We start from the raw sequence: 25,199 nt of genomic DNA, 5'->3' as shown, positions 1-25,199 counted from the left end.
AAATAGGGTTGCTAACCCACCAGGATTGTCATGGAGTCTCCAGGAATTAAAGATGAATTTTTAATGAAAGATTATGCCATGTGATGAAACCTCCAGGAATGCATCTAACCAAAATTGGCAACCGTAGTAGTAAGTTAGCTGCTATTAAGAAGCTTTAAAGAAATGACTATTTCAGTTTATTTTTTTATTTTTGTTATCGTTCTTTAAATTCCTCTCCCTCCTTGAGCTCTTTCATTCCCACTTAAATTAAGCTATCTCCATATCGTCTCTCCCTGAGTAAACTTCAAATCCCCGGAGAGCTTTTGCCTTCCCCTTCCTGCAATAGCTTTACAGTGAAGTCCAACAAGTAAGTAAAACTCAATATTTGTTTGGACATTTAGGACCCAATCATGCAATGAGATGCATGAAGTTGGCCTCTCAAGCGCTATCTTAACTATTTCACTATCGGTTATTTTAGTAAACATACTGACATTTAAAGAGTCATCCTTTGGTTTCATAGTTAATATGCTAATGATAAGAATTAGGCAAAATCCCTCTGCAGTATCATAAAAACAACACTGCATTGGTTCACATAAGGAAGGGGTAGAAACTTTAAAAAAAAAAAAACCAAACACTCCAGAAAACAATGGGAATACTAAAAAAATCCAGTGACCCAACATTTGTGCTATATATGGAATTCCCATGGTATTTATTTCCAGTAAACCTACTTGTAATTTGACAAACATACAGTGAAGTTGATCTGCATTAATCACTGTATCTACCCAGTTTCTGAATCCGAGACGAAGTAATCAGGCTTGTTAGAGCAGCAATATCGTTTTCTTTGACCTACTCCAGAGTACATTATACAAAGCAGAATTAATGACAACAAGAACAATAAACATGTCCATTTTTCAGCAGAAGGTTCTGTTTTGATATATTTAAACCAGGAAAGTGAAAATTAAATAAGAACAGTTTATATTCCTAACTTATTTTAAGCAGAACAAGCCTGATACGCTAAAATATATTTTAAAATATCATATCGAATACTACCTCTTAATGTCTTCTTGTGTTTCTTTTATAGATTCAATGGCACTTTGTAGTTCACCAAGGTCTGCCCCCTTCTTTCTGATTCTTGTATTATGCTTTAGTAGTTGTGCTATGAAGATATGCCAGACAGATGCAATTGGTTAGAATTACTAATTTATCCAAATCTAAACTCCTTTAATCCTACGATAAAACTATTTAGAAAACACAGTTAGGTGAAATTGTCCAATTTGAGGTCCTGCTGAAAGCTTTGTTCCAGTCACTTCTATCACAGGAAATCCACAACTGAAATGTTTAATCTTTTTCAACTGAGTATAGAAGTTTTAAGATTATAAACAGTGCCAACAATTATTTACACACATTTCATTGTTATATAAACCTAATGAGCTATATATTTAAACAACTGCTTTCTTAATATAGAGACTAATCCTTTTTTTAACAAGTGAACGAACACAGTAGTTGTACCACAAATACTAACTATATAAAGTAGTAAAGCCTACTTAAATTACAGCCCTATGTTTATAAAATGTAAGAAAGTTTCAGATATCTCGCTACTAATACCATGGGCTACCTGCTTTTCTTGTGCTATGCATTTTTTGTATTTCTATGAAGGCACACAGTAATCCACTAGTACTGTAACTTATCATATTCCAATAGTTATTTTATACCACAAATATCTTGGGATAATAAAGAATAGGAAAGTAAATGCATGACTGTACTGTAGCAGTGCTCCGTCTAACTGAACAGAAAAACAATGCAATTTGCTGAACAGATGCAGCTTATCCTACCTTCACTTCCCGAGGAGTCCTGGTTATCAGGTTCTGGGGAAGAGAATCCACACTCTCCTTTCTTCGACTGACTGGTTGGCTTTCGTTTTATTTTTGGAACACTAACCTGCAATTCACAACCGAAATACTTATCTGCACAGAATCAAACATTCTGGTGAAAAAGCTGTTGGTTTATTATAATAATGGCTGTGTGTTAGAAGCCTGAGTTAATATTTGAAAACGATATCCTAGAGGTTTTGGAGGGTTTACATCAGATTAATTAAAACAAGTGTGGATGTTTTTTGTAAGTGGAATTAAGGTAACATAACTTTCAATACCTATCCAATTATGTCAGTTTTCCTACATAGCGAACAGCAGGAGAGTGAGAGGCTGGGACTGACTGGACTACACCTTTGTAGGACACGGGTGAAGAACCACTCTAGTGCTTTGGTGAATTCTAGATTTATAACTTGACATTTGCAAGTGTCTGACCTCACTGTTTATTGAGAACAATTACAAAGCCAGAACGTACCATTGGTGTCCGATGCCTGACTTTTGTTTGGATGGCACCATCTTTTTCAAACTGTATCATATCATTCAGTGGATCCCATGGTCTGGTTCTACACAGAAGCAGAATGAACACAGTGTTACTGTATAACAAATCAGAGGCATTTTCATTTTCCTGTTGAGGAAAGCTTTCAAGCAAATATTTTGAGAGAAAGGTGCCAGTATGACATTCAAAAGATTCAGAACTCCTCACAAGATGAGTAGAGAACAGGCATAAGTGATGTAAGCCTCCACATATTACCCTGTTGATGTGCCTCAGCTCAGACTTGGAAGGAATATACACCCAAAGATGATATGATAACTCAGACTCCATGCACAGGTCAATCCCTACCCTGGCTATTGAGAATGCCTGCCAGAGTATCACTCAATTTTGATAGCCTTTTTGTTATGCCAGTAACATAACAAAAGATATTTAAAGATTTCCTGACATGTTACATAAACATACCACATTCTGGAACCGGGGAAGAAAAATCTTGTTGCTTTGTCTCTCTTTGAAAGTGCAAGACAAGGAAAAACACTGGTTTATATGGAGTGTAGAAAGTTTTAAGGCTATTTTTGTCAGTTGTGAAAATTTGTTATGTACGATAGAGTTTACAGTAAGGTATATAGCTCTGGAACCAACTGTCAGCACAAAGCTAGATATAACATTGATTTCAGGCCTACTACATTCTTATATGGGTATAATATCCCTCAATATTTTACTTTTCCCCCTTTTTAGTACAAATTAATACTTCAATTGAAAAAGGAACAGAAGACTTTGCATGCTGATCCTGTGGTAACTGCTACTGGTAAAAGGCTCAATTCTGCCATTGCTCTTCTTGCTGAACTGTTTGGAAGTCAGTGGGAATTGAGGATGTGGATCAGTGCCAAGACTGGACTCAAGTTTCACATTTGTTTGTATAGTTGCAGAGTTACACCTCCACCTTCTGATGCATAGCACCAATATAAGCCTTTAACAGTGAGCTATTCAGTGTGTGTCACACTTGTCAGGAGAACAGAGCTGTGTGGACCCAAGTAGGGGGTCTTGTCAAAAAAGCACGCTGAACTAGTTGTAAGAAGAAAAAACAAGAGCCAGTCTGACCCTCTTAGCAGCAAATTACTACTATCCAGTACAGTTACTTAACTGAGCATCAGCCATGTCTTTTTGTAGACACTAACTACATCCAAAGCCAACCCCATGCAAGTTTATACATTAAGTTTAATGTTGTAGTGTGGAAATGGCTTTAGGTGAATAGAGATATAAGACTACTCATTACCACTTGGACAAGTGTGGACTCATCCACATTTTCATGTTCTTTCAATCCTGACACTATAAAACAAGTTTTCTCTACGTAACAACTCCTTTAAATATGTAGAATAGTTTAAACTGTAAGCAAAACACTCCACCACTCACTCTGCATATTTGTAGTGCCATTCTCCGGTGATTGAATCCTGTTCAAACAGTTTGCAGGTCCACTCTTCACCCTTCAGTTTCCTTTCTTTGGCGGCTTTTCTCTGAGCATCCTCCAGAACACATTTCTCATTAGTAGCTTCTGTCTGATCTTTGTTGGTTATAGCTCGAGTCACCTGTTGCCAAAGTCTAGCAAAGTAATGTAGTAAGGGTGAAAGAATCAAAATCAGGATGACAGAAATAACTACAAATATTGCTTTGATAGAGGTAAAATGAGATTGATGATCAATTTATAAAGTTACTATTTACTGCATTATTGTGTTTGCTAGTTTTATTTTATTTACGTTTTCCTACATTGGAACTTCTGTAAATAAGGTTGCATTTAAAGGTGTTATTTCTCTCCATTTTACAGACTGGGAATCTGAAGCACAGAGAAGGTAAGTGACTTGCTCAGATTCACAAAAATAAGTTTTCAGGATAATCAGAATTAAAATCCAGATCACCATCTCCAAATCTTATGCTTTAACAGTAGGTCATGCTCTCTTCCATATTTTATTTGTCAAACAGCATATATACTCTTCTTTATGTAATTAACTAAAAGACCAGGAGCTAATAGTTCATGAACTTACTTCTCTGACTCAAAGCCATCCTGCTCATCAAATTTCACTGTGTATCTTGTTAATCTGCGCTGCTTGATCTCAGATGTTGGATTCCAGAAGGTCTCTGAAATGTCTGTCTTTTTGTCGCTAATAATAATTTCACTGTCCTATAAAGTTCAACATTTTTAATGACTTTAGTTACCAAAAATTGTAGCAGCCTTAAATAAAGCCAGCAAGAACAAATCTGAGGAACAGAGACCCTGGATACAGAACTTTTTGCAAATGAAGACTTTGTTATTCCCTTTTGACACACCTGGCTGGGAATGCTCAAAAGTCATAGCTCAAAAACAGATTTCCTTGTCTCTGCTACTACTACTAACTTAGATTATTAAATGTGTGAGGCAATTTCAGTCAGGTTCTAATGCACTACACAGCACAATGCTGCAGTATATTTCACTGCCATATTCTTGTTAAACTTTCGATTGGAAAATAAGTTTATGGAAACATTTTTAATATTCTTAAATTATGTAAAAGCACATTCCTACAAAAAGCTACATTTGGGGATAAATTTGACTTGACAGGACTATTTAAATTTCAAAGAAACTGATTTAATGGATTTTCTACTTTTCTACTTATAAATATTAGTATTTGAAGTATTTGATTGTTACCAAGGAAGTGGAAAGGAATGAGGCTAAAACACCAGTGGTAGAGATCATATTCTGAATCTCACTGGCAGAAGCATAAAGAGTTCTTGAAATCATACGCAGTAGTTGTGATGTGATGGAAGAGACTCTAATGTCAAAGAGTTCTCAAGCAGGGTGACTGTCCTGATTAGTATAAAGTTTGATGAATTCAGATTGTCTCAGCTTGAATTCAGACAGTAGAACAGGGATGGAGAAACTATGGCCCATGGGCTGCATCCAGCCCTTCAGATGTTTTAATCTGGCTCTCGAGCTCCCGCCCGGGAGCAGGATCTGAGGCTTACCCTGCTCCAGCCGGGGAGCGTGGCGTGGCTCCATGCAGCTCCCAGAAGGAGCGGCATGTCTCCCCCTCTGGCTCCTATGTGCAGGGGCAACCAGGAGGCTCGGACCATTGCCGGTGCCCCCGCAGCTCCCATTGGCCAGGAACCGCAGCCAATGGGAGCTGCAGGGGCAGTGCTGGCGGAAAGGGCAGCACGCAGAGCTGCCTGGCCATGCCTCCCCATAGGAGGGACATGCCACTGCTTCTGGGAGCTGCTTGAGGTAAGCACCATCCAGAGCCTGCACCCCTGACCTCCTCCTGCACCCCAATCCCCTGCCCCAGCCCTGATCCCCCTCCCGCCCTCCGAACCCCTCGGTCCCAGCCTGGAGCACCCTCCTGCATCCCAAAGCTCTCATCCCCAGAGCCTGCACCCCCACCTAGAGCCCTCATCCCCCCCGTGCCCCAACCCCCTGCCCCAGACCAGAGCCCCCTCCTGCACCCTGAACTCCTAATTTCTGGTCCCACTGCAGAGCCTGCACCCCAAGCCAGAGCCCTCACCCACTCCTGCACCCCAACCCCAATTTTGTGACCATTCATGGCCCGCCATACAATTTCCATACCCATATGTGGCCCTCGGGCAAAAAGTTTGTCCATCCCTGCAGTAGAACGTTTAGAACAATGGCAGTTTTTGCTTTAAAATCGGTTTATTGGAAAACTGTTCAGATTCAGACCTGATTGTCTACATTCTTCAGAGCAGATCTGTGTCAGAATAATGCAAAAATCTCAGCATACATTTTGGCCTATGTTACTTTCTGAGTTTCTGAGGGAGACTCTGATTATGACTCAAGCAGGTACGCTAAGGAACGAGAGATATTAATAAAAAAATAATACAGATATTTCCCCTATTCTCTACAATTTTGACCTGAACTTATCTATTTATTCATAGACCTGCTCTCAGAGAATGGGGTGCAGCTGGGTTCTGCTTAGCGTTATTTGTTTCTGATGAGTTTGGGAGTGTTTTTATACCATTGTGGCAGGTTGGATTATTTTTGTGCATTAAATTCTGTATTTTAGAGAAGCTAGAACATTTATTATAAAGAAGAATAAGTAGTCTGAGCACATGCTACTTTTGTACAGAGTTTTGGTTAATAATTAAAAAAAATTTTGATGAGTAACATTGAAGAGCATCTTGCAGTACACAAAAATCCCAAGTATGCAATCTCCTCCTTTCCAGCTGCCTGGGCCAAGCAATCTTTTGTGATGAGTTGTTTGAAAAAACTGTGTGGTATTAAAAAAAGAGCTCTTCAAATATTAGAGATTTTTTTTAAAAAACTCTTAAAAAGTTATACTCTAAGCATTAAATGAAGATTGTGCCTTGTACCCTTCAAGATCTACGTAAGAGATTTGAAAAAGTTTCATATTAGGTTTTAGCACTACCATAGATTATTGCACTAGAACTTAGTATTTTAAACATCTAGTTTATTTTGCAATATTTATGCTGTCTTTAATGTTTGTATTTTGACTGGGGAGATTAAAAATCTTGTCACTTGTCACTATCTGGTACTAATATGTTGGCATAATGTTATTGTGTTCTCAACACAGTAGAGGAATATTTTAAATCCCCACTTACCCCTCAAAAAACTGTTCTCAGTTCAGTTTTAAAACAATGAAAACATTTTTCATATTAATATTTTGGACGCCTATAATCCTGTAATACACACACCTGAAAACCCATTAAGCCTAAAATGTAGGTTTAAGCTACCTAACAGGGCCGTGCGACAGATCCTGTACTCGTTTAAGATTAAGCCTTATACTCTACAATAGGTAGTTAAGCAGTTTTGGTTGAATATCTAAATGAAAAGAAAAATTATGTTAAGCTGAAAAAAATTAGATACCCTGTTGGTTTAGACAAAGTTTGGAATTTTAAATGGTGAACTGCAAATATTATTTCTTAAATAAAAGACACTGGTACGTGCTAATGTCCAAAAGGACAAGACTAGAAGAGCATTTGTCCTATTTTTAGTTTAGAAGCTCCTGGGATTTCCTTCCCACCTCTCATCTGAGCTTTCCCAAAGCCATATTCTTTTGATGTTGCAGAAGAAATCCATCTACGAAGTTACAGCCATTACATTACATTAATGTACAAGTGGCCCACAGGACTTTGGGTAAGTGGTTTTTTAAAATTATATACAGTGGCTTTGCAAATAACTTTTATAATTATTCCAATCCCTTTAGAAATAAAATACTAGAATCACTGTACAAAAGCAGGCAACTAGATTAATTTTATAATATATACATATATTATATATGTGTGTGTATATTTTGTACATATAGGGCCGTCAATTAATCGCAGTTAACACAAGCTATAAAGCAAAACAAATGAACTCGATTAAAAAATAGTCGTGATTAATTGCACTGTTAAACAATAATAGAATACCAATTTAAATTTATTATAAATATTTTTGGATGTTTTTCTACATTTTCAAATATACTGATTTCAGTTACAACACAGAATCATAAGACTAGAAGGGTCCTCAAGAGGTCACCTAATTTAGTCCCCTGCACTCATGGCAGGACTAAGTATTATCTAGACCATTCCTGATCGGTGTTTGTCTAACCTACTCTTAAAACTCTCTAATGATGGAGATTCCACAACCTTCCTAGAAAATTTATTCCAGTGCTTAACCACGCTGACAGTTAGGAAATTTTTCCTAATGTCCAACTTAAACCTCCCTTGCTACAAGTTACACCCATTGCTTCTTGTCCTATCCTCGGAGGTTAAGAAGAACAATTCTTCTCCTTCCTCCTTGTAACAAACTTTTATGTGCTTAAAAACTGTTATGTCCCCTCTCCATCTTCTCTTCTCCAGACTAAACAAACCCAATTCTTTCAATCTTCCCTCATAGGTCAAGTTTTCTAGACCTTTAATCATTTTTGTTGCTCTTCTCTGGACTTTCTCCAATTTGTTCACATCTTTCCTGAATGTGGCGCCTAGAACCGGACACAATACCCCAGTTGAGGCCTAATCAGCTAGGAGTACAGCGGAAGAATTACTTCTCGTGTCTTGCTTACAACACTCCTGCTAATACATCGCAGAATGATGTTCGCTTTTTTGCAACAGTGTTACACTGTTGACTCATATTTAATCTTGTGGTCCACTATGGCCCCCAGATTCCGTTCCGCAGTACACCTTCCTAGGCAGTCATTTCCCATTTTTTGTGTGTGCAACTGATTGCTCCGTCCTAAATGGAGTACTTTGCATTTGTGATTATTGAATTTCATCCTATTTACTTCAGACCATTTCTTTAGTTTGTCCAGATCATTTTGAATTTTAATCCTGTCCTCCAACCCCTCCCAGCTTGGTATTGTCCACAAACTTTATAAGTGTATTCTCTATGCCATTATCTAAATCATTAATGAAGATATTGAACAGAACTGGACCCAGAACTGATCCCTGAGGGACCCCATTCGTTATGCCCTTCCCAGCTTGACTGTGAACCACTGATAACTACTCTCTGGGAACGGTTTTCCAACCAGTTTTGCACCCACTTTATGGTAGCTCCATTTGGTTGCATTTCCCTAGTTTATGAATACAATGTACAGTGCTTAATTTATATTATTATTTTTTGTTACAAATATTTGCACTGTGAAAAAGAAACAAAATAAATAGTATTTTTCAATTAATCTCATACAAATACTCTAGTGCAATCTCTTTATTATGAAAGTGCAAATTACAAATATAGAATTATTTTTTTATGGCTGTCAAACCCAGTTAACACAAGCGATTAACACAAAACAAATCAATGCATTTTTTTCCCCACAAGAATTAATCGCACACCTTTGTTCTGACCCTCTTCACATACTGTACTTCATCATTTAGTGGACACTGGCACAGTTCTACTGTGTTCTCATGATCTGGAGTGATTAAATATCAGCAAAAATTAACGGCGCAAAGCAGCAGAAGGTCAGGTCTTTTGAATAGGAAGTTTATTTGTAAAAAACTTCTGGATGGTTCTCTGGATAAAAAGACAGTTATCTGTAGCTGGTTCCAATACCAAGTCTGCAGTACTGCCTATGTGCTTTCGCCTCCAGTTCTTGTGCTACAAATAACCCACCAATAGCAAATGAATCCTGCCAGTCACGACAGAGTATGCTTACAGGGTTTTACAATCACTATAAGACCACGGATCAAGCAAAGTACTTGTATAAGGTGAACCGAAAAATATTATTTCTTTTGTTTATCTTTTTTTACAATGCAAATATTTGTAATAAAAAATAGTACTGTATATACTTGATCAAAAGCCGATTTGTTTATAAGCCGACCCCCCCAAGATGGATAAGTAAAGATGGTAAAAACTGTATAACCCTTTCATAAGCCGACCCTATATTTCAGGGGTTGGCAAACTTCAGCTCCCGGCCCGTCAAGGAGTGTTCGCAGGCACAGAGCTCCTCAGTTCCCAGTGGCCGCAGTTTGCCATTCCGAGCCAATGGGAGCTGTGGGAAGTGGCTCCAGGTAAACAAAACGACAACGTATTAGATATTCAATTCAATGATTTCATAGAGTTTAAAATCATCAAATTTTGGTGTAGACCCATTTATAAGCCGACCCCCGCTCTTTGATGCGTCACTTTTTTACGAAAAATATTCGGCTTATGAACGAGTATATACGGTAATATAAAGTGAGCACTGTACACTTTGTATTATGTGTTGTAACTGAAATCAATATATTTGAAAATGTAGAAAAACATCCAAAATATTTATAATAAATTAAAATTGGTATTCTATTATTAACAGTGCGATTAAAACTGCAATTAATCACAACTCTTTTTAATCTTGCCATTAATTGCGAATTTTTTTTAGTCATTTGACAGCCCATATATATTTTTTGAAAGCTGACCACTTACCAGAGTCCCTACTAGCTATCTGTGATAGGATGACCCTGTCTGGAGTGCCCTCCTGCAGCAGGCCACAGCACAACAGTTGTGTCTGCCTCAGTTTCTCCTTTCAGAGTCCCCATGCCACTCCATGCCAGGCTCTTACCTCAATTCCCTTTCCGCTCCCACCCCCATTTTAGTTCACTTAGTTTGTATTACATTATATATGGATATATATTATGTCGTTGTGTATGTGCCATATATGCCACTGATTTTTTTTTCCATGAACACTGTATGTCACTCACAAATGCACTGCCACCCTTCTCGTCCAACTCTGCACCTTTCAGGAGTACACAAAGTAACGAAAACAAGAGGGTCATTTAAAATCAGCATTATCTAGATTCCAGAGTCATTCCTGAGAGCTGAATATATATAGTAAGATATCTATTATCATGAGCTGCATCTTTTCAAGTGCCAGTGTTTACAGCCAGAATGAAGTAGCTTTATATGTAGGTGAATTTAAAACAAATTTGAAGGGAGAGTGCTATTTACTTGACATTACTAGCAAAACAGGAATAGTTTATTTTATAGACACATTCACTACTTACCCAATGGCCCTCCAAAGTAGCCAGAACTTCTTTGCCCAGTTTAATTTTCCCTGATATTTGATTAACACTGTCATTGTTGCCCAAAAATGGCTACAAAACAAAAAAGAAAAATACTCTAACATTATCTCTCACTAAAAAAATTAGCAAAGTCAAACATTAGGACAAAAACATATAGTTACGAAATCTCTGGTGTGACAGCCAAAATTACTTTAAAATAACCCATAGCATGGCTATTTAATCCATGGGTTAAAGCTGAGCCCATGACATCTTGTTCAGTCATCCCATCATTTCTCAAAAGCTATGCTGAAACAGTTTTATTAACATAAGGACTATTGGTCAAAACGTGACATGATCCCTGACTGATCTAAAGAGGGTCGGACAACCCTTGAATTTTACCTGGACAGAGAGAAAGGGTTTTGAGATATTTAAACCAAAGTGTCATCCGTTGGATGAGTCTAACAGCACTGTATCAGTGTGATGGTGCACTGCTAAGGTCGGGCCCAAGTCCCAGCAAAGGGCCCAATTCCTGACCTTTGGACCCAGAAGAGTATTCTACCTAATGATCAATGTAGATATTAATGATACTGTTCCTTTTAGTACCACAGTCACTTTGTTGTGATTAGTTTGATTAACATAGCTTGATATACAGCAATTAGCATAAAGAAACTATACATTTTCCAAGAAAAGAGTTAAATCAATACCAACTCTGAAAATCTGAATAGTGACCTGGTAAGAGCTACATCCATTTTTCTTAATTCCCCTTGTGCCCACATACAGAGCCCTCTTACCTTTAGTTTGAATTCAATTGTTGCACTGTATCCAGTTTTCTCACATGCAATGTTGACAGTTCCCCCAAGCTCTAAAGTCATTGTGCCATAAAGAATTCCTGCAGGAAAACATAATTTGTGTTACATAACATGCAAACAGAGTTCCCCTATAATGCCCAGTTGCTTTTTATTGATAACTGAGCAAGATACACATGAGCACTAAATTCTTGTAAAAAAAACCTTAGAATGAATGTTTATTGGTGCCAGGTGGAAAAAGGGATAGCCAAGAGAGCCAGTTTATCTTCTCTTCAGGGGATGTCTCCTAATCATGAGTATGTGCAGCCCTTTACTCTGTGGATGCTGATACATTACATAATATATTTTATATCTGTTTGTCACAGAACTACACAAAAGTTCTTCCCTTTCTGGCATGAAATAAATTTTAAAAAATCTGGAAAGAAGTGAGACGACCATAGCTAAGATTTCCAAAATCCAGCTAACTGGAGTTAATTCTGTTTACACTATTCGGCTACAATGCAACGTCTTACATGGAAGTGGCAGCATTTGGGGCAGACACTTGTCCAGTCTCTGCCAGAGAATATATGTATTGGAATAAACAGCAAATTGGGTTAAAATTAGTCCCATTTGAATGTAAGTGTTTTGTACTGTTTCTCATCACCACAACACCCAGCACCTGTCCAAATAGCTTCATAAAAAGCACTCACTTCTCAGAGAGTGAAACGATTACAGGCAAATGGACAATAAATAGCCCACTGTACTCATATCATATATACACCCTTGGCTATTAGACTTTTTGACATTCACTAATGGAACACCGACATTTTAAAATTAATTGACAATGTTAGCCATGACAAATGGTTCATCCTCAACTATTTTGGGGAGTCTCAAAGGGATCTTTTATTTCCAGCTAGGCAGCTAAACCACCAGTTCAATATTTAAGCTGAAGAACAGCATCCGCTCCCTCCCCTTGCCCCAGTGCTGCACTGCAGTGTATCTTGTGATCACAAGCTCAAGGGCTGGTTTAACAGTGAAAGAATGAAGTGAAATCTGGCTGAATTAAGATGGTGTGTGAGCACATTTTTGTACATATGGTTGGGTAAGAAGTATAATTTCTTATGTTCCCTGATAAGACCAAGTTAAGAAATAAAATCTAGAAGAGGGTAAAAAGCAGAATAGTAATTAGGTACCCCTTTTTAAAAACTGGTTTAAAATATTAAGATCTCCAGCAGGAAGCAATGGTGCATTTCGATTGGTTTGTTCCTTAAAAAAGAAAATTAAAAAAAAAAAAATAGGCCCAAGCCCTTGACTTCATTAATTACTTTTACTGCAATTGCAGGTGGCTTTATATATTTTTGTCATTAAAGTCACATGATTTTCTTCAAAATTTACCACAACAAAAATACAGCACGAACTAGGAGCCCCTCCACACAGATGTACTTGCTCTATTAACAGATGTGGAAGCATAGAATTAGAGAACCGTCAATGTTATGCATGAGAGACAAGGTGAATGAGTTAGTATCTTTTATTGGACCAACTTCTTCTGCTGCTGAGAGAGACAAGCTTTCAAGCCACAGAGAGCTCTTCGTCAGGTCTGGAAGAACCTGCATATAATAATGTTTTGTGTGTTCAGACAACTTCACTTTAGAGTAGGTTCTCTCTAACTCAAGCCTATCCACAGCTTATGATAACATCTAATTTTGTAACATTTCCACCTTCTGAATAAGGGGAAAAATCTACCTTTACAATGTGCATATGGCATGGTCATTACATAATCTTCTCCCCTATTTAGGAACATTAGTCGACCGTCTCCATCCAATATGGCAGATAATGAATTCCCTGAAAGACAAGGAAACCAAATTACACTATGTATTTTTCAAAACCAATGGACAATAGGCAGCAATTTTCAGTAAGTGAGCAATAGATTGAAGAGACTGGGTCATCCTCTGTTGCATTCTGTCCTTATACTGAAGCCCGTATGCTGTAGAGCATCCCCTTTACAAAATATAGCATCTATACCAAAGCCATTAATAGAGCACTTCTATTTGGAAGAAGGAGATGCCAATAAGTGACTTGATTCTTAATGGTTTGTAAATAAAGTTTTTAAAGCACAGTTTCTTTGTTTAAATAATCCTTAGAATTTTAGGCACTCCTTGCATTTATTTAATAAAAACATCTAATTGCATTTCCAACTTTTTATGGATTCCTTGTGTAATAATACAGTAGAACCCAGTTTAACCGAGCCTCCATTATCTGTCACTCCATATTTATCGAACCACTAGCCACCCAGGGCTTGCAGTGGGAGTCCCAGCCACCCGTTCTCTGGTTTATCTGGATTTTTGGTTATCCGATCTGGTCCCTATTAGATTGGATAATCAGGTCTCCACTGTATATAAAAAAGCATAAAGAACTTACCATAGAACTTGGATTTGGCCAGGATACTACCACTAAGGCAAAATCCATCCTTTCGGTTGCTAACATAGAAGGCAGATACTGGGGGGTGATGAGACACCTGTTGAATGCAACAAAGTTGAACACAAGCAGTTGAAGTGTTGCAATAATTCTTGTTCTAATAAGGACTGATCTACACTACCGCACGGGGTCAATCTAAGTTATGTAACTTCAGCTGCATGAATAGCGTAGCTGAAGTTGATGTACTGAGATCTACTTACCGCGGTATCTTCACTGCAGTGAGTCGACAGCTGACGCTCTCCTGTTGACTCCGTTTGCGCTCCTCATTGTGGTGGAGTACCGGAGTCGACGGGAGAGCGCTCAACGGTTGATTTATCACGTCTAGACTAGATGTGATAAATCGAACCCCGTTGGATCAATCGCAGCCCGCCGATCTGGCGGGTAGTGTAGACAAGCCCTAAGTAAGCTACAGAAAGCACGTATCAAAAGTGCACATGATTTAAAATCCAAAGAAAGCCATATATAGGAAATTTTTATAGACAGAAGTCAAGACATATTTAAAGATATACTCTGATCAAACAAAGTCAACATCCTTACTGAATTCAAGGTGTAACTAGAAAACTTCAAATGATAGACTATTACAAAAATAAGTGTCTCAAATATTATCTTTAAGAAATCTCTTGTATAACCACCTATGTCTAGTACAAATCCAGAGTACCATTAAAGATCAAGGTTGTCTGCAGAACTTCTTGTATACTTTTCATGTACTTAGCACTGTTTGTCCCTTGCAAGCACCACTACGCTTTAATAATTAATCTCAAACCCTAGAACACACGAATTGTCTCACTAGCTGGAAGCATGCATTTGCCTGGTCGGAGTGTCCTAATTCCCAGGTTTTCCACCTCAGCTTGGACCAGAAGTACCATATGCTTGGATTTTCCTGGCCTACTGGCTGCAGTTGTTTTACTGCCTCCTCTGCCAAGTTCCAGAGCTAGTTGCCATGTTATTTTTATTTTTCAGAAAGAGAAGCTAGTAGACTAGAGGTTACTTAATAGTAGTGTCTCGCTACAGCCCCACTGTAAGAGATGGGTGCCTACCCACATGGCCAAGGAACTATTTTTGAGTAGCAGGTAGGAATATGTGCACAATTCCTCAATCCCAACACTACATAGGTCAAGGGTACAAATATACCAGTTCTTCTACCCATCCCTTAGTTCCCCTCTGTGCCTTTAGAAACACTATTTGTGGCTTGGCTCTGAGACAGAGGATCAACATGACAGTATTACATTCACAGACAAAACTTATTGCTGGTGAATAACCCTTTTTCTCCTCCATGATACTGCCGCAGAGCCCTTATAGGAGACTAACACTGACTTCCCTGAGAAGATGGCCTAAGAAACACTATTATTTGAATGAGTGAAACTTTGTCCCTCCACTCCCAAAATCAGCATCTGCTCTTGATGTAGTGTTCAGACACTTAGTAATTCATGTAGCAGCCATTCCCCTAAGCAAATAGACATTCAAACAAAGACATCAAATCATTTCTTAAATACTGGTTCAGATTCAGCAAGATACTGAGCCAGTATTAAGGAGCCCTGGGACTACTCAGAAATGTTAAGTACCTTGCCAAATTGGGGTAACTATGACTACACAGAATATTGTTACAGTAACTTCTCGCTTAACGTTGTAGTTATGTTCCTGAAAAATGCGACTTTACGTGAAACGACGTTAAGTGAATCCAATTTCCCCATAAGAATTAATGTAAATAGGGGGGGTTAGGTGCTAGGGAAATTTTTTTCACCAGACAAAAGACAATATTTTTTTAAATTTTATATATATATATATATACACACACACACACACACACACACACACAGAGTATAAGTTTTAAACAAACAATTTAATACTGGTACACAGCGAGGATGATTGTGAAGCTTGGTTGAGGTGGTGAAGTCAGAGGTGGGCTATTTCCTAGGGAATATCTTACTGCTAAATGATAAACTAGCAATTGCCTGAGCCCGCAAGGGTTAACTCGTTGTTAATGTAGCCTCAGATTCTACAAGGCAGCAGGAATTGAGGGAGGGTAGACAACATGGCAGACACAGAGACACACACCATATGTGTGAGAGAGAAATGCGCATTGCTCCTTTAAGTACGCTGACCCCCCTCTAAGTACATTGCCTTTTTAAGTAGATCAGCAAGCTGAGATGGCAGCTGCTGCCAGGAAGCTCCCTCCATCCTGAGCCCTGTTGTATGTCCCCCCGCTCTATGGAAGATGGGGTAAGCAGAATACAGGAGCAGGGGACACCCTGACATTAGCGGCCCCCACCCCTCCCCGGCACAGCAAGCAGGAGGCTCCAGGGAGCAGCTCCAAGGCAGAGGGCAGGAGCAACACATGGCAGTGGGACAGCAGGAGGGACAGCTGAACTGCTGGCAATTGATAGCCTGCTGGGCAGCTGCTGCACACGGAACTTAGGGGAGCGGGGAGCTGATAGGGGGGCTGCCTGTCCACCCTGGTTCCAAGCCCCCACCAGCTAGCTCCAACGGGCTGCTCTTCCTGCAAGCAGTGGACAAAGCAGGCAGCTGCCAAACGAAGTTATAAGGGAGCACTGCACAACTTTAAATGAGCATGTTCCCTAATTGGTCATCAACGTAACAATGAAACAACATTAACCAGGACGACTTTAAGTGAGGAGTTACTGTATTTTATCTGTTCAACAAAGCAGAGCAAAAATTAACTAACTGCTGGCATATATTAAAAAGTCAGATTAATAGCAAAAACCTATTTTGCCAATACCTGTTCAGCAATATAGAAAGTCTTGCTGTTTGTCCTGGGATGAATCCACATGCAGCGGAAAGTCTCACCAAGTATAGGATTGTATGGTTTCTTTAGTCCCTGAACAGAAACATTGGAGATTTCAATCAGACAATACAATCACAGAAAATGCAAAACAGTTTACAGAAAATGGAATTAGCACTATCAAATGTAAAGGAAAAAAGAGCAGAGGACACTAGAATATACTGTATGAGAGAGAGTCCAACTTTGAAGATAACCCCATGAATTCTGGGGGACAAAGAGTAGAAACAGGTACTCATTAGTACTTCAGCGATCCTTTCTTATTCTGTGTACATTTTATGATGGGGGATAGAGCAGTTGGGCTGTTGTGGGAGAACTGGTTTAATCACTCATGTCCTTCTGTCTGAAATTAAGCAGAGGCAAGCTGTGTGTCATTCAATACCCCTCCCATCAGCACTGCTAGAAAGAAGAAGTGCTAAGAGGCAAGTAGGGGGCCAAGTATAAAATACTAAAAATGTTGCTATTTAATCCTGGTTGTAATTTCCTACTGAGATTGATGTTCCTTACTGAAAGCATGACTATCAAGAATATAGGAACTGCCCAATTTAGCTGAAAATGCATATTGCAACATTCATTGCCAAAAATGTGCATTAATGCAGTCCATTTCAACCATGGCTTGAGTCCAAATATAAGAGGCAGCTTCATATTTGTATATATTGCTTTTAAAATAATTAAACATTAAGATCATCCTTTAATAGCAGAGGAACATGCAAAAGGTTACCTTTGGCTTTTTGTAAAATCCTGACAAATACCATTTCACTACTTTCTTCATACGATTGTAAGCATTCTCTTCAAGAGCAGCCCTATGAAACATGACAGAGTTACTGGATTAAAGATAAAATTGAAATAGACACATGATAGATCTTCTACCATTATTATCTACTACCAGCATATTATCATTTACATTGATATACATTATAATATATTATCTATTGACCAGAAAATAGATCTTGTAACAAGTTTTTGAATGAGTACACATGGGGAATTTAAAATCACACCTATATTTTAAGTACATATGTTTCAAATAATTTTATCAGATTCACTGGTAACTGAATAGACATAGTTAGAAAGTACTCAGAATAAAGATCAAGAATGTCTTTTGGCATACAGTTGACCAAGAAGCTGCCAAATTTAAAAAAAAAAAAGTCATGCTTCTTAAAGATTTGACAGTATTACCAAGAGACTGCTTCCCAAATATCTCACTGGAAACTTTTCCTACTGTAGATGGGGAGATATTGCTGCTAGTCAGACTAGTGAGGTCCAAGGAGAAAGTTAGCAACACTGAGTCCCAATAAGCTTCTTGAATACAAGAAAATGCTCATTTTATGATCAAAAAGCTTGGTTGGATTCTTGAAATTCAACTAAATATTTTGTTTTCCTTTATGGACTTTTGTTCCTTTCTAATATAGCTTAATACTGTAGACAGACATTGATCCAGACATTGATCCACGTGATGTAATCCCCATTTTAGGATTGTAGGGTGAAGTAGAGCCCTTTTTGTGTTTATTATTAAATATTTGTCAAAACAATAAAGTAACAAGAAAATCTAGTCTTGAGAACAGACTGGAGAACTGTTGGCTCTTGAGAGAATTGTGTGTTTCCCCCACTTAAAAGCCAAAAGTCACAGGGAAACTATTCCTTTTGCAAAGCCAATTATGTCCAATTCTGGGCAGAATGGCCATTGCAAAGATATAGTACTTAGGCCCTTGCACCCAAAATCTTATCTGTACAGTTCTCCAGTATGGGAAGACTGCTTTAGAATTTCACAGGACTCCAAGTTGAAGTGAAGCATTCCATTTTACATCCTTCTTATTCCTTTTGGTTTTCAGATAAATCAAGTGAATTCATCTAGGCCAGTGGTTCTCAACCTGCGGCCCACAGGCTGCTTGCAGCCCAATCAGCACAGACCTGTGGCCCATGTGACATCCTCAGGGCTAGACAGGTAGTATTGGATACGACCCACAATGGTAAATAGGTTGAGAACCACTGATCTAGGCCCTCATATAGCTAACAAAACACTTTAATTGGACTACTTAAATGGTATTGTTTTGTAGATAGTTAGGAAATTTAATTCCCTTTGCCTTCACTAACTGGCTCTTAACTTCTTAAAGCATAGGAAAACAGAAGTTTCCAAAGGTTCCTATCCTATGTTTCTAGTAGCACTGACAAGCACATTTCTCTGTCAGAGTTATCATAAATTTCTGACCAGGAAAATTTGCCTTTGAGATATATTTTATGAGTTTTAGGAAGTAAAAAGCCAAGGAAATCCCACAATACGGTGTTTAATACATTGTTAGATGAGCATTCAGACATTCAGCGTTCTCTGCTTCAGTTTAACCGGGATGGATAGAAAACCTTGCAAAGTCATTTCACTATTTAATAACGTTTATTTTTAAAGTGAAAAGAATTAACTCACTCAGACAAGAAGTCTGCATGATAGTAGTAATCAGAGAGTTTGTCCAAGAAAGAACGAGGTTCCAAGATAAACGTAGGCAGTACAACCTTGGAGAGGTCCATTCCTGGACGGACTTGTTTCAACAACATCCAGATCAGGCTTTTGTTCTCCTCCGACACTGTTTCGGTTTGACAAGCCTCCCCTGCCTTCCACCAGGAAAAAATGTTGATGAAAAAGTAGAAACACAGTAACAGTTCAACATAGCCTATGAAAAAAACTACACACATTTAGGACAAACAATAAGTTAGGTTTAAGATACATGGTAGCTAACCAACTACCTGCAGGAGTATGGGAACTACCCCCGTTAGAGGCATTCTGAGAAGTTTAATATATGCTACCTGATTAACACAGCAAATCAAATATGCTATCTAGAAATTTTTTTAGGAATTGGGTTTGCAACAATAATTATATTACTTTTTATATCAAGAGAGCCCTCTAGATGGGACCATGGTCAGAAGCCTGTTCCTTTCCCAGCCATCAACTATATGTTTCCCTTTTCTCTCACATGCGGTGAATGTGCCAGCCAGGGGCCATTGGTTACGTTAATCAATTTCTCATTTTGAATGTTGCAGAAGAATCTGCCCATTTCACCCTCACCTCTACCCTTTGATATGTCCTGCACTCTTCCATATGCCTCCCTTCCTCTAGCAGCAGCAAGAGGATGCTTTCTCTCCCATCTACACATCTTCAGAAGACACTCTGCTAGACTAGGAGAAGAAAAGGGAGATATTTCCCTTTTCAAGAGTTTCAAGAAAGGAAAACAGGATTTTAGAAGAAGCTACCTTATTTCCAATTTAAAAAAAAACAAAACAAAAAAAAACTAGTTGCGGGTTTTGTCTAAAAAAAGTTCAAACATCTTTGGAGCAGAAATCGGTAACTGCAGCATTAAGGTAGGCTACAAATTATCATCTGACATCTTGTTCATTCCCTGCTGCTGCTTAAAAAAAAAAAGTCTCTAGCAGTGAACAGCCACAAGAGAGAGGCTCAAACAAGTCAGATTCACTGTTACCATTTCAAATAGCACTGGTGATTTTTTTATGGTGACTGCTACTTTTTAATCACACAGATGCTCAGGACATCACAGACAGGTGGAGCTTTGCCATGAAGAAGGTACGTCAGAGTCATTGTGAAGATCAACTTAACAAATTTGTTAAAAGATAGAAGGCAACGAAAGCAATCTCTGAGCCCTGAAAATCTTGTGACTACTGGCCTCTCTGATTAAGGGGGAAACTAGAATGTGAAGAAGCCTCTTAACTTCATTTAATAACTAAGTTTCTTGCCCTTTTCCTTGGGAAGAGAGCCTTGAAACCAAGCTAATGTAATCCAATCACTAATAATGAAAGGACAAGCAGCTGGACTCCACTTCTGCTGCAGGAGGCACTTTCTATGTAAAATCAGTCCCTTAAGTTTGGGGAGTATTCCAAAGAATCATCTCAGTAGCTTTTGCCCGAAGTCCCTTGCTCAGCCACAAGACTAGTGGTGAACAGGAATCTCTTAAATATAGGGGCATGAGGGGGAGTAGTCACACTTTCACAAGTCTCCTTAAAGTACTAAATCCTACACTGCAAGGCAACTTTCCAATGACATTCAATTTGACTTCTAAAACTCTTAAGTCAATTTGCTATCTGGAAATAAGATGACTACTACTAAGAGTACATTATTTACCTCTCCAAGTTCTTCATGAATCTGTTCCATATAGGTAGTTTCCCTGATAAGATCAACAGGTTCTGGATCAACATAAGAGTCATCCTGTCGCTCTGATGTGTCAGTGTCACTTTCTTCACTTTTCCCTAGGCCATCATTATCAGACTCGTCATGATCATGATCATTTTCCTTATCAGATTTGTCTGAGTACACGTCTTGATCTTTAAAGTGATGCCTTTCAATTTCACTATAATTTAATCTACAACAAATAAACAAAAAATGAATCTAAAATGTGATTGTCCTGCTCCTTCAAATTGTGCACCACTATGAATAATATCCTCAAACCAAGAACTTACCTAATGCAGGACATTCCGTGTCAATACCAATACCTGATAACCACGTCAAATTAATACAACTGCAATAAGAAAGGATCACAAGGAACAGCTTTCCTTGAAACTTTTATACCAATCTGTTTAGTTTGCTTTCGTTTTGAACTATGAAGTTCATTACCAACCCTACAACAATTTCGTCCTCATACAGGTTTTACATTACAACCCTCACTATTTTGTGTATAAAGAATATGTATGATTGATTGCCTAATGGTACTTTTACTTTTAGTGGGTTTTAAAAACTGTTTGTATTTGTAGGATACATACATAGGCACATATAAAGGTAGATCTATAGTCCAGTTAGCTTACATAGCTGAGAACTGCATTACAGAAGTGTCAAGTGGTGCAGTAGCTACTGCATAACTTAAAAGAAAGGCCAAAGGAAGATTTTTGCAGAATTCTATGAAATGCCATCTCAGTAATGTTTCTCTGTGTAATAGCTGGCTGTCCAGTTGGAGGCAGATCATACATATTGGTTGAAAGGAGTCAGTAGAGTGAGGAGAGTACATGTTCCAAGAGTTCTCACGGGCTTATTTGATAATCTGTACACACACAATGGATTGGGCCATGAACCAAGGATTGACGCAACAGGCTTCCTCCTCCTCCCAGTTTCACCCTAATCTCAAGGGATCCCCTCAGAGGCAACAGTGCTGTATTTCTCCAGATGCAGGCCTTCACCCACTCCCCTGCATTAATGATATAACGTTCAGCATCCTGCATTGGGGAGATGAGCAACAACATGATCCTCCCATAAAAGGAAGGTAAGGGAGCAGAATCCTCATGCACACTTCCTGGAGTAGATGGCAGAATTCTAACATCCTGCTCCAGGGTGCACATATGGTGGCATCTTTCTCAGGTTAGAGTTCTGATTCATGTGGCGAGAAAGGAAAAAATTTGGGGATAAATGATAAGAAAATTATGGAAAAAACTGTTACCTACCTTCCGTAACTGTTGTTCTTCAAGATGTGTTGGTCACATCCATTCCATTGTAGGTGTGCATGTGCGCGCCCACGTGCACGATTGGAAATTTTTGCCTTAGTAGCCTGTAGGGTCGGCTGTGGCGCCCCCTTGAGTGCTGTGCTCATGCGTTGGTATATTAGACACTGTCAGCCCTACGGCCTCTCAGTTCCTTCTTGCAGGCAACTCCGACAGAGGGGCAGGAGGGCAGGTAATGGAATGGACAACATGAGCAACGCATCTCGAAGAACAACAGTTATGAAAGGGAGGTAACTGTTTTTTCTTCGAGTGCTTTCTCAGGTTGATTCCATTCTAGGTGACTCACAAGCAGTGTCCATGGAGGTGGGCTAGGAGTTCATGGATGTGCAAGTCGCCACACTGCTCTGCCAAAGCCAGCGTCGTCTTGAGCTTGTTGGGTAAGTGCATAATGAGACGAGAATGTGTGGACAGATGACCAGGTAGCAGCTCCACAGATCTCTTGGATAGGCCCTTGTACCAGGAAGGCCCTTGATGACGCTTGCACTCTAGTCGAGTGTGCTGTCACGATCGCCGGTGAAGGCACTTTTGCCAGCTCGTAGCAGTAGTGGATGCAAGCCGTGATCCAGGACAAAATCCTTTGAGCAGACACTGAGCGACCTTTCATCCTGTCTGCCACCACAACGAACAGCTGCGTTGACTTGCGAAACGGCTTGTCCTGTTGATGTAGAAGGCCAGCACCCTCCTGACATTCAGGGTGTGCAACCTGTGTTCCTATTCTGATTTATGAGGCTTCAGGAAGAAAACAGGTAAGTATATGTCCTGGCTGGTATGAAACTGGGAAACTACCTTGGGCAGGAATGCTGAATGCGGCCACAGCTGGTCTTATCCTTGTAGAATACTGTATAGGGCAGTTCTGAAGTAAGCATCCTGATCTCAGACACCCTGCAGGCAGACGTTACCGCGACCAAGAATGAAACTTTCCAGAAGAGAAGAAGAAGAGAGCAGGAACCCAGAGGCTTGAAGGGAGGCCCAATGAGTCTTGACAGCATGAGATTCAGGTCCTAGGGAAGGACAGGATCCTGGACATGCAGGTAGAGACATTCCAGACATTTCATGTCGTGACCTAAGACCGATGACCAGCCTTGGAGCGGTGAGTGGAAAGCTGAAATAGCAACCAGGTGGACCCTGATCGATGACAGGGACAATCCCTGGAGTTTGAGGTGCAAAAGATAATCCAGGATCACCTGCAGCGAGGCCTGCTCAGTCCAGATACGTTGTTTGGAGGCCCAGCATGTGAACCTTTTCCGTTTGGCCAGGTAAGTCACTCTGGTGGAGGGCTTTCGGCTACTGAACAGGACCTGTTGAACCCAGGCCGAGCATTCCCGTTCTTCTGCATTCAGCCATGCAGGAGCCAAGCTGTCAAGTGCAATGCTGCCAGTTTCGGGTGCAGAAGACTACCGTGGTTCTGGGACAGCAGGTCGGGGCAGCTACCGAAAGATCCAGCAGCATGCGGAACCAGTGCTGTTGAGGCCACATGGAGTCTATCAGGATAATCTTCACCCTCTCCTGTTTGATCTCCACAAGGACTCTGTGGATCAATGGCACTGGCGGGAAGGTGTACATCAGGGCCCCTGACCAGGGGAGCAAAAAAGTATCTGACAGGGAGCCCCTGTCCATCCTCTAGATTGAACAGAACATGTGGCATTGCCTCTTCTGATGGGATGTGAACAAGACCACCTGGGGAGTCCCCCAGCTCTGGAAGATCATACTGACCACCTCTGGATGGAGCAACTACTCTTGGTGAGACAAGAAGGTCCTGATGAGGTGATCTGCTAACACATTCCCGGTCCTGGGTAGACGTGCGGCTAATCAGAAGAATGGCTTGCTGCACGCAGAAGTCCCAAAAGTGGAGAGCTTCTTGGCAAAAGGCTGATGATCAGGCTCTGTCCTGCCTGTTGATGTAATACATCGCAGCCACATTGTCCGTCAGGACCTGCACCACCTTGCCCCTCAGCTTGGGCAAGAAAGCCTGGCAGGCCAGGTGAACTGCTTTCAGCTCCCTGACACTGACATGGAGGGCCAGATCATCCCACAGCCAGCGGCTTTGCGTGCTGAGCTCACCCAGGTGGGCTCTCCAGCCCAGGTCCGAAGCATCAGAGACCAGGGGCAGCAATCAGGCTGGGGCCCTGAAGGGCACTCCCTCCAACACCGACCTGGGGTCTGACCACTAATCTAGGGATGACCGGATGTGATCGGGCACCCTGACTATCTAGTCTAGGTCATGCCTGTTGGGGATGTAGACCTACGCCAGCCACACTTGCAGAGGCCAGAGATGGAGCCAGGCATGCCTGACCACGTATGTACATGTGGCCATTTGGCCCAACAACCGCAGGTAAGCGTGAGTAGTGGTGAGCAGGTGGTTCTTCACATGGGAGATCAGGTCTGACGTGGCCTGAAAACATGCCTCCAGAAGGAAGGTTCTGGCTCACGTGGAGTCATGAACCGCCCCAATGAATTCTATTTGTTGGACCGGCCTTAAGGTGGATTTTTTCTAATTTATTAATAGGCCCAGGTCGTGGCAGGTGGAACGCACCAAATCGAGGCTCCTCTGCACTTGTTCCCGAGACCTGCCTTGATGAGCCAATCACTGAGATACGGGAAGACCTGGACTCCTCAAAGCCTCAGGTAAGTGGCCACTAATACCATATATTTTGTGAATACCCTTGGGGCCGATGAGAGGCCAAAGGGCAGCACTGTGAATTGGAAATAGTGTCTGCCCACTATGAAATGGAGGAAACGTCTGTGACCTTGGAATATGGAAATAAGCATCCTTCAAGTCAAGAGTGGCATACCAGTCTCCCAGATCCAGGGACAGAATAATGGAGTCCAGGGAGACCATGCAAAACTTCAACTTCTTGAGAGATGTGTCGAGG

The 25,199-nt window shown here is 40.2% G+C and overlaps 1 protein-coding gene and 1 long non-coding RNA gene across 3 annotated transcripts in view; one reads left to right on the top strand and one right to left on the bottom strand.

Annotated features, from left to right (window-relative positions):
- OSBPL8 (oxysterol binding protein like 8) overlaps positions 1–25,199 on the bottom strand; it is a 190,503-nt gene that overhangs the window by 6,271 nt on the left and 159,033 nt on the right. For both annotated transcript variants that reach the window (XM_077832720.1, XM_077832714.1), the window contains 13 exons: positions 20,963–21,200; positions 19,259–19,443; positions 17,564–17,645; positions 16,783–16,881; positions 13,989–14,085; positions 13,314–13,412; positions 11,577–11,674; positions 10,789–10,878; positions 4,377–4,513; positions 3,751–3,936; positions 2,323–2,410; positions 1,812–1,917; positions 1,030–1,135 (listed from right to left, as the gene is read on the bottom strand). In XM_077832720.1, coding sequence (XP_077688846.1) covers positions 1,030–1,135; positions 1,812–1,917; positions 2,323–2,410; positions 3,751–3,936; positions 4,377–4,513; positions 10,789–10,878; positions 11,577–11,674; positions 13,314–13,412; positions 13,989–14,085; positions 16,783–16,881; positions 17,564–17,645; positions 19,259–19,443; positions 20,963–21,200 — 1,611 coding nt within the window. The remainder of the gene's footprint in view (positions 1–1,029; positions 1,136–1,811; positions 1,918–2,322; positions 2,411–3,750; positions 3,937–4,376; positions 4,514–10,788; positions 10,879–11,576; positions 11,675–13,313; positions 13,413–13,988; positions 14,086–16,782; positions 16,882–17,563; positions 17,646–19,258; positions 19,444–20,962; positions 21,201–25,199) is intronic.
- Positions 7,461–25,199, top strand: part of LOC144274007 (uncharacterized) — a 41,510-nt gene continuing 23,771 nt past the window's right edge. The window contains exon 1 of the long non-coding RNA XR_013347833.1: positions 7,461–7,471. This is a non-coding gene — a long non-coding RNA (uncharacterized LOC144274007). The remainder of the gene's footprint in view (positions 7,472–25,199) is intronic.

Source organism: Eretmochelys imbricata, chromosome 1 (assembly GCF_965152235.1).
Source record: "Eretmochelys imbricata isolate rEreImb1 chromosome 1, rEreImb1.hap1, whole genome shotgun sequence".
Classification (NCBI taxonomy): domain Eukaryota; kingdom Metazoa; phylum Chordata; order Testudines; family Cheloniidae; genus Eretmochelys; species Eretmochelys imbricata.
This window is presented reverse-complemented; position numbering and strand designations above follow the sequence as displayed.